At 40.7% G+C, this 19776-nt stretch overlaps 1 protein-coding gene across 1 annotated transcript in view; it reads right to left on the bottom strand.

The window, feature by feature from the left end:
• Positions 1-19776, bottom strand: part of MEI1 (meiotic double-stranded break formation protein 1) — an 87869-nt gene that overhangs the window by 28748 nt on the left and 39345 nt on the right. Inside the window, exon 20 of the mRNA XM_036931495.2 lies at positions 15547-15822. Coding sequence (XP_036787390.2) covers positions 15547-15822 — 276 coding nt within the window. The remainder of the gene's footprint in view (positions 1-15546; positions 15823-19776) is intronic.

Below are 19776 nucleotides of genomic sequence, written 5' to 3' on the forward strand. Positions count from 1 at the left end.
ATAAACAGAAAACAAAGTCGTTCCTCACTACTCCTTTTTTACCACCAATGTTTCTAAGATCTAATTTAGTGAAAAACTCATCAACTGTAGGCCACAGTCATGGTCATGACCCTTACTAACTAATAATTCAATAGGCTTCTTTGAGATTAACATTCTTTATCTGGCTCAGAGTCAGTCAATGACCAGTGAATACAGCCTATGGTGTACAGCATACCAAGAGTGTTCCTACATATTCTTTTGTTTATCCTTATGTTAGCTCCACGTTACACATGAGGAAACAATCTCAGAGAAACCTTCATCTTCCTGGACCTCTATGCAATATCGAACCCTAAGGGCAGTTCCTTCTGGTTGAGCTGAAGGCCTGGTGAAGCATAAGGCTCCTCTCTGCCCTGCCCCAAACTCCTTCAGGCAGGAGGGGTGACAAGAATGGTACATATTCAAGGACAAGGTCCAGGCCACCACAACAAAGAGTGGGGCACCTGCTGCAGGGACAGGGATAGGGACTCTAATGATTTGGTCTCCTGAGGTTCATTTTCTCTTTGGCTTGCTTCTTTTAAATTCTTAAGTCCTTTGAAGCTAGTGGCCAACAATAGCCTTCAGCTAGGGAACGGCTGCCACTCTAGAAAGACCTAGACTGAGAAGGAGAACTTGGGAGAGGAAGATAATGAGCTCTATTGTAGACAGAAATGTTAGCTTTATGGGTCTGGAGCTCAGGAGAGAGGTCAGGAATGGGGAGAGATTTGAGTCATTAGCATATGGCAGGAGGCAAAGCCATGGTGATGAATGAAACAGTCCCGGGACAATGTGCTGAGTGAAAAGAGAGCCTAAGATGAAACCTTAAAGAGCAGCAACTCTCCAGTGCTGACCAGAGAGAAAATTATCAAGGAGACTGGGAGGAGCACCAAGGAAGTAGGAGAGAAATTAAGAGAGTTGGTATTACTGAAACCAAGAATGTGTCAATAAAAAGGGAATGGACAATCATCAAATGCTAACAGGTCAAGTAAGATAAGGACCAAAAAGTCCACTGTAACTGGCCATAACGACATCATTATTGATCCTGCTGGAAGAGTTTAAGTAGCAACAGGGGCAGAAACCAGTAAACAGAGGAATGAGTGAGAAGTGACAATTTTGAGAGCAGAAAACTATTTCTAGGAGTTTGGCTGTAAAGGAAAGGACATGAGAAATGAAAGGGTTGGGAGGGCAGAGACCAGTGGGAGTCTGGATCTGGGTGGAACATGTCCAGAGCAACCAGGAGTAAGTCCAGAGGGACTGAGACTCTCCTACACTCCCACAGCCCAGTTTCATGAGCTGAAATTTTTTCTAGCCTCTCCATTCTCTGATTCTCTCCCTCCAATGATGCTTTATATGCCTCTACAAAGGGACCAAGTTAAAACAAGCATCTGATTTGTTCAAGGACAAGGATATGAGTATCCGAATTATCTTTGTATCCCCAATGCTTAGGGCCTTGTAAGTACCAAAAAAATGTATGATAGATGAAAAAGTGAGTAACTGCAAATTAAAACTACAATGAGGTATCACCTCACACCAGTAAGGATGGCTGCCATCCAAAAGACAAACAACAACAAATGTTGGCGAGGCTGTGGAGAAAGGGGAACCCTCCTACACTGCTGGTGGGAATGTAAACTTGTTCAACCATTGTGGAAAGCAGTATGGAGGTACATCAAAATGCTCAAAACAGACATACCATTTGACCCAGGAATTGCACTCCTAGGAATTTACCCTAAGAATGCAGCAATCAAGTACGAGAAAGACCAATGTACCCCTATGTTTATCGCAGCACTATTTACAATAGCCAAGAATTGGAAGCAACCTAAATGTCCATCGATAGATGAATGGATAAAGAAGATGTGGTACATATACACAATGAAATACTACTCAGCCATAAGAAAAGGGCAAATCCAACCATTTGCAGCAACATGGATGGAGCTGGAGGGTATTATGCTCAGTGAAACAAGCCAAGCAGAGAAAGAGAAATACCAAATGATTTCACTCATCTGTGGAATATAAGAACAAAGGAAAAACTGAAGGAACAAAACAGAAACAGAATCACAGAACTCAAGAATGGACTAACAGGTACCAAAGGGAAAGGGACTGGGGAGGATGGGTGGGTAGGGAGGAATAAGGGGGGGCAGAAAAAGAGGGGTATTAAGATTAGCATCCATAGCGGGGTGGGAGAAAGGGGAGAGCTGTACAACACAGAGAAGACAAGTAGTGATTCTACAACAGGTTGCTACGCTGATGGACAGTGACTGTAAAGGAGTATATAGGGGGGACCTGGTATAGGGGAGAGCCTAGTAAACAAAGTATCCATCATGTAAGTGTAGATTAATGATTAAAAAAAAAAAAAAAAAAGCAGTTCCTGTGTGGTGACCTCCAACGAGTTCTACACAAGGGTATAAAGGGCATATAAAAGTGTAGGCAAAGGGTCTGTTTGTGTTTATACAGAGGATCAAAGCCTAATTGGGCTACCCCGAAAATGAACTAAGATACGATATGAAAAAGAACTTCCAACATCGGCAATCTTGGGAAGACTCATGACAGAAGATGATCAGCAAAAAAAAAAAAAACTCCAACAAAGATCCACGCACTGTCACAGGTGTAGATGCACTCATCCCACCAGTTCCTGGACTTGCCATGGGAATGATAAAGGAGATATCTAAGCTGGCCTGTGCATACAGTAAAACAACAAAATTGGACTGGATCTATACTGTTGGAACTCAACCAAGAATTAGGAGAAGTGCAAATTGTAGCACTCCAAAATCTTACAACCACAGACTATTTATCGTTAAAAGAACATATGGCATGTGAACAGTCCCCAGGAATGGGTTGTTCTAGTTTATCTGAATTCTCTCAGACTGTTCAAGTTCAGTTGGACAATATCCACCATATCATAGATAAGTTTTCACAAATGCCTAAGGTGCCTAACTGGTTTTCTTGGTTTCACTGGAGATGGCTGGTAATTACAGGTATGCTTTGGTTAGGTAACTATATTCCTATTATGTTAATGTGTGTGCACAATTTAATTAGTAGTTTAAAACCTATCCATGCTGAAGTTACTCTACAAGAAGATATGTCAAAGAAATAATCAATCTTCCCAGGTTTTCTTCTGCCTGCTACTTCTATAGCTTTTCTTCTTCCTACCTAATCACAACCTTTAAATAGAACTCGTGCCACATGTCGAATTTACCGAGTATCATAATTCTTCCAAGTGGTAAAGACACCTCAAGACAAATGCTGGGCATAGAAGCCACAGGGCATAAATATGCAAAGAAGTAAAAAGCTAACCTTTTCAAACAATAAGGCTTCTCTCTCACTTACCAACTTAACATTTCCCTGTATGGCCCCAGAAGATGACTGGTTAGCCAGAGACTGGGTAAGATTCCTCAAGGGAGGAACAACCTAAGACAGGCACAGTCGCAGGGGGCCATCTGGTGAGAAAATGGGGAGCAGCAGAGGTGAGGCATAGAACCTCCCCCCTCATGTTCTGAGAGAAATCTTCTGCATACATGGATGTTTATTGCCCTCGTCTAGCTCGGATTAACACATAGTCTACAGGCACACACCTGATCATCTACATTTGCTCTCTTACAACACTAAACTCTGTTTTCTACCTTTATCTCGTATCTACCTACCACTTCAGCATTTTATTAAAAATAATAATAATAGAGAAATGTGGTATCCACATATAAATCAAGTTTAAAAATCAAATGAATATTCATATTTGAACTGACTGTGTATAGTTCATAATGCATGAACAAAACCGAAAGCTTCTGTGATGACTGCCCTTGCACTGCTCACCATGTAACTTATTCACTATGTAAGAATTTGTACTCCATGTAAGAATTTGTTCGTTATGCATCAGAAGATTGGAGACTGATGAAAATTAGGCTTGGGGTGGATTAATGATTGTGCATTGAGTATTGACCCCCCTATACAGAAATTTATTGTGGTTAACAACTATTTGATCAATAAATATGAGAGATGCCCTCACAAAATATATATATATAAACACACTTCCAATTGTAAAATAAATAAGTAACCGGGATGTAATGTATAGCATAAAGAATATAGTCAAGGAGGGGCGGAAGATGGCGGCGTGAGTAGAGCAGCGGAAATCTCCTCCCAAAACCACATATATCTATGAAAATATAACAAAGACAACCCTTCCTAGAATAAAGACCAGAGGACACAGGACAATATCCAGACCACATCCGCACCTGAGAGAACCCAGCGCCTCGCGAAGGGGGTAAGATACAAGCCCCGGCCCCGCGGGAGCCGAGCGCCCCTCCCCCCAGCTCCCGGCGGGAGAAGAGCAGGCAGAGCGGGAGGGAGACGGAGCCCAGGACTGCCGAACACCCAGCCCCAGCCATCCGGGCCAGAGTGCAGGGCCCTCGATACTAGGAAAACAGGGCAGCAAGAACAGTGAGCAGGCACTGGAGGCTGGGCGACAGAGGACATAAGAAAAGCGCGCGACCATTTTTTTTTTTTTTTTTGCTTTTTTGCTGCTTTGTTTTGGCGAGCGCTTTTTGGAAGTCTTAAAGGGACAGGGACACCAATATTAGGGAAACAGGGCAGAAAGACCGGTGAGCAGAGGCCTGAGGCTGGCACCGGAGAATAAAGAAAAACGAACGACCACCTTTTTTTTTTAATTAAAAAAAATTTTTTTTCTTGTTTTTTTTTGTGGTCGTTGTTTTGTTTTGGCGGGTGCTTTTTGGAAGTCTTACAGGGGCAGGGCGGGCCACTTAATCCAGAGGGAATCCGGGACCTCTGGGCACCCTAACCCCTGGGCTGCAGGGAGCAGGGAGGCCCCTTACGGAGATAAATAGCCTCCCAGCAGCTCCTGCTCCAACGCGACTCCACCACTTTGGAGCAGCTGCCCGAGCCAGGCCACGCCCACAGCAACAGCGGAGATTAACTCCATAGCAGCCGGGCAGGAAGCAGAAACCCTGTCTGCGCGCAGCTGCGCAGCACAAGCCACTAGAGGCCGCTGTTCTCCCAGGAGAGGAGGGCCACAAACCAACAAGAAAGGAAGTCCTTCCAGCCGTCACTCGTCCCAGTTCTGCAGACTATTCCTATCACCATGAAAAGGCAAAGCTACAGGCAGACAAAGATCACAGAGACAACACCAGAGAAGGAGACAGACCTAACCAGTCTTCCTGACAAAGAATTCAAAATAAGAATCATAAACATGCTGACAGAGATGCAGAGAAACACGCAAGAAAAATGGGATGAAGTCCGGAAAGAGATCACAGATGCCAGAAAGGAGATCGCAGAAATGAAACAAACTCTGGAAGGGTTTATAAGCAGAATGGATAGAATGCAAGAGGCCATTGATGGAATTGAAATCAGAGAACAGGAACGCATGGAAGCTGACATAGAGAGAGACAAAAGGATCTCCAGGAATGAAACAATATTAAGAGAACTGTGTGACCAATCTAAAAGGAACAATATCCGTATTATAGGGGTCCCAGAAGAAGAAGAGAGAGGAAAAGAAATGGAAAGTATCTTAGAAGAAATAATTGCTGAAAACTTTCCCACACTGGGGGAGGAAGTAATCAAACAGACCACGGAAATACACAGAACCCCCAACAGAAAGGATCCAAGAAGGGCAACACCAAGACACATAATAATTAAAATGGCAAAGATCAAGGACAAGGAAAGAGTGTTAAAGGCAGCTAGAGAGAAAAAGGTCACCTATAAAGGGAAACCCATCAGGCTAACGTCAGATTTCTCAACAGAAACCCTACAGGCCAGAAGAGAATGGCATGATATATTTAATACAATGAAACAGAAGGGCCTTGAACCAAGGATACTGTATCCAGCACGACTATCATTCAAATATGACGGTGGGATTAAACAATTCCCAGACAAACAAAAGCTGAGGGAATTTGCTTTCCACAAACCACCTCTACAGGACATCTTACAGGGACTGCTCTAGATGGGAGCACTCCTAGAAAGAGCACAGCACAAAACACCCAACATATGAAGAATCGAGGAGGAGGAACAAGAAGGGAGAGAAGAAAAGAATCTCCAGACAGTGTATATAACAGCTCAATAAGCGAGCTAAGTTAGGCAGTAAGATACTAAAGAGGCTAACCTTGAACCTTTGGTAACCACGAATTTAAAGCCTGCAATGGCAATAAGTACATATCTTTCAATAGTCACCCTAAATGTTAATGGGTTGAATGCACCAATCAAAAGACACAGAGTAACAGAATGGATAAAAAAGCAAGACCCATCTATATGCTGCTTACAAGAAACTCACCTCAAACCCAAAGACATGTACAGACTAAAAGTCAAGGGATGGAAAAACATATTTCAAGCAAACAACAGTGAGAAGAAAGCAGGGGTTGCAGTACTAATATCAGACAAAATAGACTTCAAAACAAAGAAAGTAACAAGAGATAAAGAAGGACACTACATAATGATAAAGGGCTCAGTCAAACAAGAGGATATAACCATTCTAAATATATATGCACCCAACACAGGAGCACCAGCATATGTGAAACAAATACTAACAGAACTAAAGGGGGATATAGACTGCAATGCATTCATTCTAGGAGACTTCAACACACCACTCACCCCAAAGGATAGATCCACCGGGCAGAAAATAAGTAAGGACACGGAAGCACTGAACAACACAGTAGAGCAGATGGACCTAATAGACATCTATAGAACTCTACATCCAAAAGCAGCGGGATATACATTCTTCTCAAGTGCACATGGAACATTCTCCAGAATAGACCACATACTAGGCCACAAAAAGAGCCTCAGAAAATTCCAAAAGATTGAAATCCTACCAACCAACTTTTCAGACCACAAAGGCATAAAACTAGAAATAAACTGTACAAAGAAAGCAAAGAGGCTCACGAACACATGGAGGCTTAACAACACGCTCCTAAATAATCAATGGATCAATGACCAAATCAAAATGGAGATCCAGCAATATATGGAAACAAATGACAACAACAACACTAAGCCCCAACTTCTGTGGGACACAGCAAAAGCAGTCTTAAGAGGAAAGTATATAGCAATCCAAGCATATTTAAAAAAGGAAGAGCAATCCCAAATGAATGGTCTAATGTCACAATTATCAAAATTGGAAAAAGAAGAACAGATGAGGCCTAAGGTCAGCAGAAGGAGGGACATAATAAAGATCAGAGAAGAAATAAATAAAATTGAGAAGAATAAAACAATAGCAAAAATCAATGAAACCAAGAGCTGGTTCTTCGAGAAAATAAACAAAATAGATAAGCCTCTAGCCAGACTTATTAAGAAGAAAAGAGAGTCAACACAAATCAACAATATCAGAAACGAGAAAGGAAAAATCACGACGGACACCACGGAAATGCAAAGAATTATTGGAGAATACTATGAAAACCTATATGCTAACAAGCTGGGAAACCTAGGAGAAATGGACAACTTCCTAGAAAAATATAACCTTCCAAGATTGACCCAGGAAGAAACAGAAAATCTAAACAGACCAATTACCAGCAACGAAATTGAAGAGGTAAAAAACTACCAAAGAACAAAACCCCCGGGCCAGATGGATTTACCTCGGAATTTTATCAGACATACAGGGAAGACATAATACCCATTCTCCTTAAAGTTTTCCAAAAAATAGAGGAGGAGGGGATACTCCCAAACTCATTCTATGAAGCTAACATCACCCTAATACCAAAACCAGGCAAAGACCCCACCAAAAAAGAAAACTACAGACCAATATCCCTGATGAACGTAGATGCAAAAATACTCAACAAAATATTAGCAAACCGAATTCAAAAATACATCAAAAGGATCATACACCATGACCAAGTGGGATTCATTCCAGGGATGCAAGGATGGTACAACATTCGAAAGTCCATCAACATCATCCACCACATCAACAAAAAGAAAGACAAAAACCACATGATCATCTCCATAGATGCTGAAAAAGCATTTGACAAAGTTCAACATCCATTCATGTTAAAAACTCTCAGCAAAATGGGAATAGAGGGCAAGTACCTCAACATAATAAAGGCCATCTATGATAAACCCACAGCCAACATTATATTGAACAGCGAGAAGCTGAAAGCATTTCCTCTGAGATCGGGAACTAGACAGGGATGCCCACTCTCTCCACTGTTATTTAACATAGTACTGGAGGTCCTAGCCACGGCAATCAGACAAAATAAAGAAATACAAGGAATCCAGATTGGTAAAGAAGAAGTTAAACTGTCACTATTTGCAGATGACATGATACTGTACATAAAAAACCCTAAAGACTCCACCCCAAAACTACTAGAACTGATATCGGAATACAGCAAAGTTGCAGGATACAAAATCAACACACAGAAATCTGTGGCTTTCCTATATACTAACAATGAACCAACAGAGAGAGAAATCAGGAAAACAACTCCATTCACAATTGCATCAAAAAAAATAAAATACCTAGGAATAAACCTAACCAAAGAAGTGAAAGACTTATACTCTGAAAACTACAAGTCACTCTTAAGAGAAATTAAAGGGGACACTAACAGATGGAAACTCATCCCATGCTCGTGGCTAGGAAGAATTAATATCGTTAAAATGGCCATCCTGCCCCAAGCAATATACAGATTTGATGCAATCCCTATGAAACTACCAGCAACATTCTTCAATGAACTGGAACAAATAATTCAAAAATTCATATGGAAACACCAAAGACCCCGAATAGCCAAAGCAATCCTGAGAAAGAAGAATAAAGTAGGGGGGATCTCACTCCCCAACTTCAAGCTCTACTATAAAGCCATAGTAATCAAGACAATTTGGTACTGGCACAAGAGCAGAGCCACAGACCAATGGAACAGACTAGAGAATCCAGACATTAACCCAGACATATATGGTCAATTAATATTTGATAAAGGAGCCATGGACATACAATGGCCAAATGACAGTCTCTTCAACAGGTGGTGCTGGCAAAACTGGACAGCTACATGTAGGAGAATGAAACTGGACCATTGTCTAACCCCATATACAAAAGTAAACTCAAAATGGATCAAAGACCTGAATGTAAGCCATGAAACCATTAAACTCTTGGAAGAAAACATAGGCGAAAACCTCTTAGACATAAACATGAGTGACCTCTTCTTGAACATATCTCCCCGGGCAAGGAAAACAACAGCAAAAATGAGTAAGTGGGACTATATTAAGCTGAAAAGCTTCTGTACAGCAAAAGACACCATCAATAGAACAAGAAGGATCCCTACAGTATGGGAGAATATATTTGAAAATGACACATCCGATAAAGGCTTGACGTCCAGAATATATAAGGAGCTCTCACGCCTCAACAAACAAAAAACAAATAACCCAATTAAAAAATGGGCAGAGGAACTGAACAGACAGTTCTCCAAAAAAGAAATACAGATGGCCAACAGACATATGAAAAGATGCTCCACATCGCTAATTATCAGAGAAATGCAAATTAAAACTACAATGAGGTATCACCTCACACCAGTAAGGATGGCTGCCATCCAAAAGACAAACAACAACAAATGTTGGCGAGGCTGTGGAGAAAGGGGAACCCTCCTACACTGCTGGTGGGAATGTAAGTTAGTTCAACCATTGTGGAAAGCAGTATGGAGGTACATCAAAATGCTCAAAACAGACTTACCATTTGACCCAGGAATTCCACTCCTAGGAATTTACCCTAAGAATGCAGCAATCAAGTTTGAGAAAGACAGATGCACCCCTATGTTTATTGCAGCACTATTTACAATAGCCAAGAATTGGAAGCAACCTAAATGTCCATCAATAGATGAATGGATAAAGAAGATGTGGTACATATACACAATGGAATACTACTCAGCTATAAGAAAAGGGCAAATCCAATCATTTGCAGCAACATGGATGGAGCTGGAGGGTATTATGCTCAGTGAAACAAGCCAAGCGGAGAAAGAGAAATACCAAATGATTTCACTTATCTGTGGAATATAAGAACAAAGGAAAAACTGAAGGAACAAAACAGCACCAGAATCACAGAACCCAAGAATGGACTAACAGGTACCAAAGGGAAAGGGACTGGGGAGGATGGGTGGGTAGGGAGGGATAAGGGGGGGAGAAGTAGGGGGGTATTAAGATTAACATGCATGGGGGGGTAGGAGAAAAGGGAGGGCTGTACAACACAGAGAAGGCAAGTAGTGATTCTACAACATTTTGCTATGCTGATGGACAGTGACTGTAAAGGGGTTTATAGGGGAGACCTGGTATAGGGGAGAGCCTAGTAAACATAATATTCGTCATGTAAGTGTAGATTAGTGATAGCAAAAAAAAAAAAAAAAAAAAAGGGCAGTTCCTGTGTGGTAACCTCCAACGAGTTCTACACAAGGGTATAAAGGGCATATAAAAGTGTAGGCAAAGGGTCTGTTTGTGTTTATACAGAGGATCAAAGCCTAATTGGGCTACCCCGAAAATGAACTAAGATACGATATGAAAAAGAACTTCCAACATCTGCACCCTCTGGAAGACTCATGCCAGAAGATGATCATCAAAAAACCCCAACAAAGATCCACGCACTGCTACAGCTGTAGATGCACTCATCCCACCAGTTCCTGGACCTGCCATGGGAATGAGGAAGGAGATATCGAAGCTGGCCTGTGCATACAGTAAAACAACAAAATTGGACTGGATCTATACTGTTGGAACTCAACCAAGAATTTGGAGAAGTGCAAATTGTAGCGCTCCAAAGTCTTACAACTACAAACTATTTACTGTTAAAAGAACATATGGCATGTGAACAGTCCCCAGGAATGGGTTGTTTTAATTTGTCTGATTTCTCTCAGACTGTTCAAGTTCATTTGGACAATATCCACCATATCATAGATAAGTTTTCACAAATGCCTAAGGTGCCTAACTGGTTTTCTTGGTTTCACTGCAGATGGCTGGTAATTACAGATATGCTTTGGTTATGTAACTATACTCCTATTATGTTAATGTGTGTGTGCAATTTAAGTAGTAGCTTAAAACCTATACATGCTGAAGTTACTCTACAAGAAGATATATCAAAGAAATAATCAATCTTCCCATGTTTTCTTCCGCCTGCTACTTCTATAGCTTTTCTTCTTCCTTCCTAATTACAACCCTTAAATAGAATTCGTGCCTCATATCAAATTTACCGAGTATCATAATTCTTCCAAGTGGTAAAGATACCTCAAGACAAATGCTGGGCATAGAAGCCACAGGGCATAAATATGCAAAGAAGTAAAAAGCTAACTTTTTCAAACAATAAGGCTTCTCTCTCACTTACCAACTTCACATTTCCCTGTATGGCCCCGGAAGATGACTGGTTAGCCAGAGACGGGTAAGATTCCTCAAGGGAGGAACAACCTAAGACAGGCACAGTCGCAGGGGGGCCATCAGGTGAGAAATTGGGGATCAACAGAGGTGAGGCTTAGAACCTCACCCCCCCTGTTCTGAGAGAAATCTTCTGCATACGTGGATGTTTTATTGCCCTGGTCTAGCTTGGATTAACACATAGTCTACAGGCACACACCTGATCATCTACATGTGCTCTCTTACAACACTAAACTATGTTTTCTACCTTTATCTTGTATCTACCTACCACTTCAGCATTTTATTAAAAATAATAATAATAAAGAGAGAAATGTGGTATCCACATATAAATCAAGTATAAAAACCAAATGAGTATTCATATTTGAACTGACTGTTTATAGTTCATAATGCATGAGCAAAACCGAAAGTTTCTGTGATGACTGCCCTTGTACTGTTCACTATGTAACTTATTCATTATGTAAGAATTTGTTCTACATGTAAAAACTTGTTTGTTATGCCTCAGAAGATTGGAGACTGACAAAAATTAGGCTTGGGGTGGAATAATGATTGTGCATTGAGCATTGACTCCCCTATACAGAATTTTATTGTCGTTAACAACCATTTGATCAATAAATATGAGAGATGCCCTCACAAAAAAAAAAAAAAAAAAAAAAAAAAAAGGACAGACTTCCAATGGTAAAATAAATTAGTAACCGGGATGTAAGGTATAGCATAAGGAATATAGTCAAGATATTGTAACAGCTTGGTAGGGTGATAGCTGGAACCTAGAATTATGTATATAAATGTTCTACCACTGTTTTGTACACTTGAAACTCATGTAATGTAATACTGTGTGTCAACTACCCTTCAATAAAAAATAATAATTAAAAAAAAAAAAAAAAAAAAAAAGAATATAGTCAAAATATTGTAACAACTTGGTTTGGTGATAGCTGGTACCTAGAATTATCATGTATATAAATGTTGAATCACTGTGTTGTACACTTGAAACTAATGTAATGTAATACTGTTGTCAATTACCCTTCAATAAAAAAAAAAAAAAAAAGTGAGTAACTGAATTCAAGGCTTCTAAAAAACCTGCTCCTCCTTATCTTTCTCCCAACCTCATCTCCTGTGACATACCCTCCAAGCTCCAAACCCACACCAGACCACCTGCCATCCCTGAATTACATAAGCACTTCCTTGCTGCTGTACTGGCCTGACAGGATCCTCCCCGAGACCTTTCACTTGTCAAACCTTTTGAGGATCAGCACGGATGACACCTCTCTGTACCCCCTGCCACCCAAGCACTTTGCCCAGCTTTTACTGCCACACTGTTAGCACAGCCGTGGTTTGTTGTGTGTGATTCCCTCGTGGTGAGGGGCAGGGACTAGATCCAGTTCTTCACTGCATTCCCCCGTGCTCTCACTAAATGGAACACTGGATCAAGGCTGGTTTCTCTTACTCTTAGTGTTAGCTCAGTTTACTGGGAAGAACATAAGACAAGGAATTGGAATCTCGGTTTTAATCTCAACTCTTGTGACTTGGGCAAATCTCTCTAAACCTATTTCTTCATCTATTTAAAAAGGGAAAAAAAAGATACCATAATTAGTATCTCTCTTAGATGATCTGCTTTTTTATTTGAGAGAGAGAGAAATTTAGATCTGTCCAGACTCCTAATTCAATGAGTCAACAAATATTTATAAGTACCTACTATGTGTGATGAATGGACTCTGAATACAGCATCTAGCAAAGAAAATCCAGTATCTTAGTTCTATCATTGTCCCTCCACTGGGGTTTCATGTGGCCTTCCTCCTCTATGCATTGGTGCTTTATTTATTTATTTTTATTAAGGTATCATTGATATACACTCTTAATAAAGGTTTCACATGAAAAACAATGTGGTTACTACATTCACCCATATTATCGAGTCCCCCCCATACCCCATGCAGTCACAGTCGTCCATCAGTGTAGTAAGATGCCACAGAGTCACTACTTGTCTTCTCTGTGCTACACTGTCTTTCCCATGATCCCCTCACACCATGTGTACTAATCACAATACCCTTCAATCCCCTTCTCTTGCCCTCCCCACCTGCCATCCCCTACCCCTCCCCTTTGGTACCTATAGTCCCTTCATGGACTTTGTGAGTCTGCTGCTATTTTGTTCCTTTGGTTTTGCTTCGTTGTTATACTCCACAAATGAGGGAAATCATTTGGCATTTGTCTCTCTCTGCCTGACTTATTTCATGAGCATAATACCCTCTAGCTCCATCCATGTTGTTGCAAATGGTAGGATTTGATTCTTTCTTATGGTTGAATAATATTTCATTGTGTATATGTACCACATCTTCTTTATCCATGCATCTACTGATGGACACTTAGGTTGCTTCCATTTCTTGGCTATTATAAATAGTGCTGCAATAAACACAGGGGTGCATATGTCTTTTTGTATCTGAGAACTTGTTTTCTCTGGGTAAATTCCTAGGAGTGGAATTCCCGGGTCAAATGGTATTTGCATTGGTGCTTTATTTTAACCCATTCCTTCTCCTTTCCTTCTGCTCCAAAGCATGAATATGGTCCCTATCAAGTCAACATGTGTGACTTCACAAGATGACAGATCAGGGAAGATTTAAATATGAGTGGGGCTTGTGTGTATTCATGTATGAATATGGACAAATGGATGCAGCACCTAAGGACATGAGGTGTTATTTCCACTACAGTCACTCCAGGAAAGCCAAGAGAGGGAGTAGGTTTGTTGATGATGACATCAAAGGAATCTCCACTCTTCTGAAATGTGCTGTGTCATTCTTCCTGGACAAGGGAGAGCCAAGGAGGTGGACTAGCACTGGGGGCAGTGGTTCTAAATCAAGGGTCTCCTATGCTTCTGTTTAGGGCCTGCCACTAGTAATGGCTCACGAAATACAAAGTGTCACATGTGCAAATAATTTTCTTTTTAAAAATGTACACATTGACCCAGGAATTCCACTCCTAGGAATTTAACTTACCCTAAGAATACAGCAGCCCAGTTTGAAAAAGACAGATGCACCCCTATGTTTATTGCAGCACTATTTACAATAGCCAAGAAATGGAAGCAACCTAAGTGTCCATCAGTAGATGAATGGATAAAGAAGATGCAGTATATAGACACAATGGAATATTATTCAGCCATAAGAAGAAAACAAATCCTACCATTTGCAACAACATGGATGGAGCTAGAGGGTATTATGCTTAGTGGAATAAGCCAGGCGGAGAAAGACAAGTATTAAGTGATTTCACTCATATGTGGAATATAAGAACAAAGAAAAAACTGAAGGAGCAAAACAGCAGCAGACTCACAGAACCCAAGAATGGACTAACAGTTACCAAAGGGAAAGGGACTGGGGAGGATGGGTAGGAAGGGAGGGATAAGGGGGGAAAAGGGGCATTACGATTAGCACACATAATGTGGGGGTGGGGGGGCAGGGCACGGGGAAGGCAGTACAACACAGAGAAGACAAGTAGTAATTCTATAGCCTCTTACTATGCTGATGGACAGTGATTGTAATGGGGTACATGGTGGGGACTTGATAATAGAGGGAGTCTAGTAACCATAATATTGCTCATGTACTTGTACATTAATGACATCGAAATTTTAAAAAATGTATACAAATTACAGCAGTTACCTCTATACTAATGTCACTGTCATTAATTTGTTTTCCAATATGCAAGGTGACATTAAAGCCAGTATGATAGAAACTACAGACAAAAGGCAGCTGACTTATCTAACTGATGTACCTGATAGGAATTATAGGGATGTCTTAAATATAAAAAAGCACTGAGGTTCCTGACAGTTCTGTGTGTGCCTGAGGAAGTGTGTTGCACATTTAACATTGTGCTGTGAATCATGGCAGAAAAAACGCTGAATCCCTCTACAATCAGGCATCTTCATCTACATGAACCAAGGGTCTCCTCTGACTTTAAACCCTTATTAGCAGAATCTGCTTGAGAGGAGACAGGGAGGTGAGAGAGAATGGCAACTAAGATCAGCATTTCATAGTTATATCCTCTGGGGAGCAGACCTCCATCAGACTTAGGAATGGGTCTAGATTTAGAGAAACCAGGCACCTCCCACTCACATGGAAACAGCGATAAGGTGGACAGAACCGGCAACTGTAGGTGCTTCCTGACCTCAGTAAACCAGGACCCAGGGAAAGAAGGCCCACAATCTCTGAATGTAGAAATAAACAAGTGGTCACCTACTAGCAAAATGAGCAGGATGCTGGGGGTGCTTCTGAGCATGAGGAACAGGGCGGCTAAGCTCGCAGGAAGGGTGGGCTGTCCAGCAGAAGGAACATTATCCAGCTCCTCACAGCTGCTCTCTTCCCAGGAGAACCAAAGTTCCAGGACATGGTGCCCAAACCTACTCATCAGCTCTGGATATAACAGGAAGAACCTGAGCAGGAGGGGGTGGTGAGTGTAGACTAGGTGCAGGTCCGCGATGCCCTCTAGGAATTTTCTGATGGCACTGACCATAGCCTGGAGGCAAAGAAAGAAAGGAGCTAAATATACCTTACAGAGGACATGAAAGACCCTAACAAACATAGTAAAGATATAACAGGAAAAATGTGCTGGCATCTCAGTACTCCAGGATATCTTCACTGGCTCATCCCAGTGCCCTCTAGTGAGGTGATAAGCTCACTGTGCTTACCTTGTAAGAGTAGTTCTCAACTGGGGGTGATTTTGCACCCCAGGGGACATTTGGAAATGTCTAGAGACATTTTTGATCATCCTTATTTGGGGAGTGCTGCTGGCACCTAGTGGGAGAATGCAGGGATGCCACCTAATATCCTACAATGCATAGGCCAGCGTCCCACAGAAGAGACGTTAATGGCGCCCTGGCTAAGACACCCAGCTCTATAATGATACCACAGTGTATCGTAATGGTCAGCATGCGAGTCTACTTCCTACACTAGAATTGAGCTGCTTGTGGGCAGGGATTGAGGTAGATTAATCTCTGCATCTGCCACAGGGCCTGGCACAGAGGGAGCAAAGAGCAGATGCATTGAATCATTTATTAATTATCAAAAACATATCTCTCCTCCTCCCCATTGCACATGTAACAAAGTTTAAATTCCTTAATGTTATTCTAACAGTTTGAGTTTATAGTTCTGGCTCTTTCATTTAGTCTTTGATCCATTTTGAGTTAATTTCCGTGTATAGTATGAAGGGTCCAACTTTATTATTTTGCATGTGGATATCCCGTTGTCCCAGCATCATTTGTTTAAAAAAAAAAAACTGTTTCCCCAGTGAATTGTCTTGGCATCCTTATCAAAAATATATAGGTTTATTTTTGAACTCCCAATTCTGTTTCATTGATCTAGATATCTCTCCTTCTACCAGAAACACACTAATAAATTTATTTTTGTTAAATTTGTATGAATTTCATGAACATATCTCCCCGGACAAGGGAAACAAAAGCAAAAATGAACAAATAGGACTATATCAAACTAAAAAGCTTCTGTACAGCAAAGGACACCATCAGTAGAACAAAAATACATCCTACAGTATGGGAGAATATTTTCATAAATGACATATCTGATAAGGGATTGACATCCAAAATATATAAAGAACTCATGCACCTCAACAAACAAAAAGCAAATAAGCCAATTAAAAAATGGGCAGAGAAGCTGAACAGACAGTTCTCCAAAGAAGAAATTCCAAAAGCCAACAGGTACATGAAAAGATGCTCCACATTGCTAATCATCAGAGAAATGCAAATTAAAACCACAATGAGGTATCACCTCACACCAGTAAGGATGGCCACCATCCAAAAAACAAACAACAAATGTTGGCAAGGTTGCAGAGAAAGGGGAACCCTCCTACACTGCTGGTGGGGATGTAAATTAGTTCAACCATTGTGGAAAGCAGTATGGAGGTACATCAAAAAGCTCAAAACAGAAATACCATTTGACCCAGGAATTCCACTCCTAGCAATTTACCCTAAGAATGCAGCAGCCCAGTTTGAAAAAGACTTATGCACCCCTATGTTTATCACAGCACTATATACAATAGCCAAGAAATGGAAGCAACCTAAGTGTCCATCAGTAGATGAATGGATAAAGAAGAGGTGGTACATATACACAATGGAACACTACTCAGCTATAAGAAGAAAACAAATCCTACCATTTGCAACAACATGGATGGAGCTAGAGGGTATTATGCTCAGTGAAATAAGCCAGGAGGAGAAAGACAAGTATCAAATGATGTCACTCATCTGTGGAGTATAAGAACAAAGAAAAAACTGAAGGAACAAAACAGCATCAGAATCACAGAACCCAAGAATGGACTAACAGTTACCAAAGGGAAAGGGACTGGGGAGGATGGGTGGAAAGGGAGGGATAAGGGGGAAAAAGAGGCATTATGATTAGCACTCCTAATGTAGGGGGCAGGGGGGCATGGGGAAGGCAGTATAGCACAGAGAAGACAAGTAGTGATTCTATAGCCTCTTACTACGCTGATGGACAGTGACTGTAATGGGGTATGTGGTGGGGACTTGAAGATTGGGGGAGTCTAGTAACCATAATGTTGCTCATGTAATTGTACATTAATGATACCAGAATTTAAAAAATTTGTATGTAATTCTTTTGTAAATTTATATAGCTTTGTAGTAAGTTTAACTGAAGACGTGTGAGTCCTCCAACTTTGTTCTTCTTTTTCAAGATTGTTTTGGCTATTTGGGGTTTTGAGTTCCTTGCATTTCCAGATGGATGTTAGTTTCAGCTTATTCATTTCAGAAGAGAAAAAAAAGGCAACTGGGATTTTGATCATGATTGTGTTGAGTCTACAGATCAATCAGGGGAATATTGCTATTTGAACACTATGAAGTCATCTTTTTCTTCCAGTTTTTTTTAGATATAATTAACATATAACATTATATAAATCTAAGGTGTACAATATAATGATGATATATGTATATATTGTGAAATGATTACAATAAGTTTAGTTAACATCCATCACCTCACAAAGTTAAATTTTTCTGTGATGACTTTTAAGATCTACTCTTTCAGCAACTTTCAAGTATACAAAACTGTTAGTTTCATCATCATGTTGTACATTATATGTACATTATAGCCCCAGAGCTTATTTATCTTACAACTGGCTATTAAGTCCTCTGATTCATGAATACCATATGTCTTTCTATTTATTTAGGTTTTAATTTCTTTCAATCATATTTTATAATTTTCAGTGATCAAGTCCTTGAATTTCTTTTGTTAAATTTTTTCCTATGGATTTTATTTCTTGATGCTATTGTAAATGGGACTGTTAATTGCACGTTTGAGCATGTTATTAAAGACTTAAGTCTACCTTTCCAGCTTCTCTCTTCTGTCTCCCATATGACTTAGCTATGGCACACAAACTGGCTTCTCCCTTGAAGGAACAGACTGGGAAACTTTCCACTGCTGTTATCTTAAATCTTGCTCTGCTTTCAGCCTGCAAGTTCTTCCTTCACCACCTTGTCTCCTTGATGAAGCTTCTCCTGATAGCACAATCAGATACAGTCCCTCTCCCCATGTGCTTCTGTAGCTCCTGACCAGGCCTCCAGCTCCAGGAGAGCACTCATGGCCGCTGTTGCCTGTCTTGTAGGTGATCTTTTGTCTCTTCTAGTACTTCCTGAAGGCAGGGAACTTGTTTGATTTAATGCAACCCTGACAGGGATCACATGGCACCTGGCACGTGTCAAGTGATCAATCCACATTGCTTAATGGTTATAGTTTCAGTTTTGCAGTATGAAAGGAGTTTGGAGATGGAGGGTGGTGACAGTTGCACAACAATATTAATATACTTAATGCCACTGAACTGTACACTAAAAATGGTTAAGATGGTAAATTTTATGTTTTGTGTTTTTTTACCACTCTGAATATTCCTTTCAGGTTGTTGCTTTGATTCTCTTCCAAGAACCTCTTTTGCCTACAGTCTCTCATGTGGAGGCTATTTTTGCTTCTGTCTCCCTAGTTCCAAAACCTTGGCTTCTAAATTCTCGACTTCCTTCCTTCTAATCTCCTCCACCTGCCTCAGCCATTCACACCCTTGGTCAAGCACCAAGACCTTTTTACTACCAAGAACTGCATCCTCCCCAATAATCCCAATTCAAGCATCCCACTTTATCACCACCTCTCCTATTTTTCCAGCTTACTCCCTCTAGTATTTCAATCCAACAATTCTTTGAACCAAAGAATCCAACAGTCCCTCTGAATCAAAATCTTTGGAAACATGCTTTTATTCTATTGTCACCCCACACACACACACACACTGATCCATCATGAGATTCTATTGGCTTTAGCTTCAAAATATACCTAGAAGCTGACCCTTTGCACTACCTCCTCTACTATCTCTTGCCTACATTATTGCTGTAGCATAACGGATTTCCATGCCTCCACTCTTGTATCCCTTTGGTCAATTGTCCGAGCAGCCAGAGTGATCTTGTTTAAT

This window comes from Manis pentadactyla, chromosome 10 (assembly GCF_030020395.1).
Source record: "Manis pentadactyla isolate mManPen7 chromosome 10, mManPen7.hap1, whole genome shotgun sequence".
Taxonomy (NCBI): Eukaryota; Metazoa; Chordata; class Mammalia; order Pholidota; family Manidae; genus Manis; species Manis pentadactyla.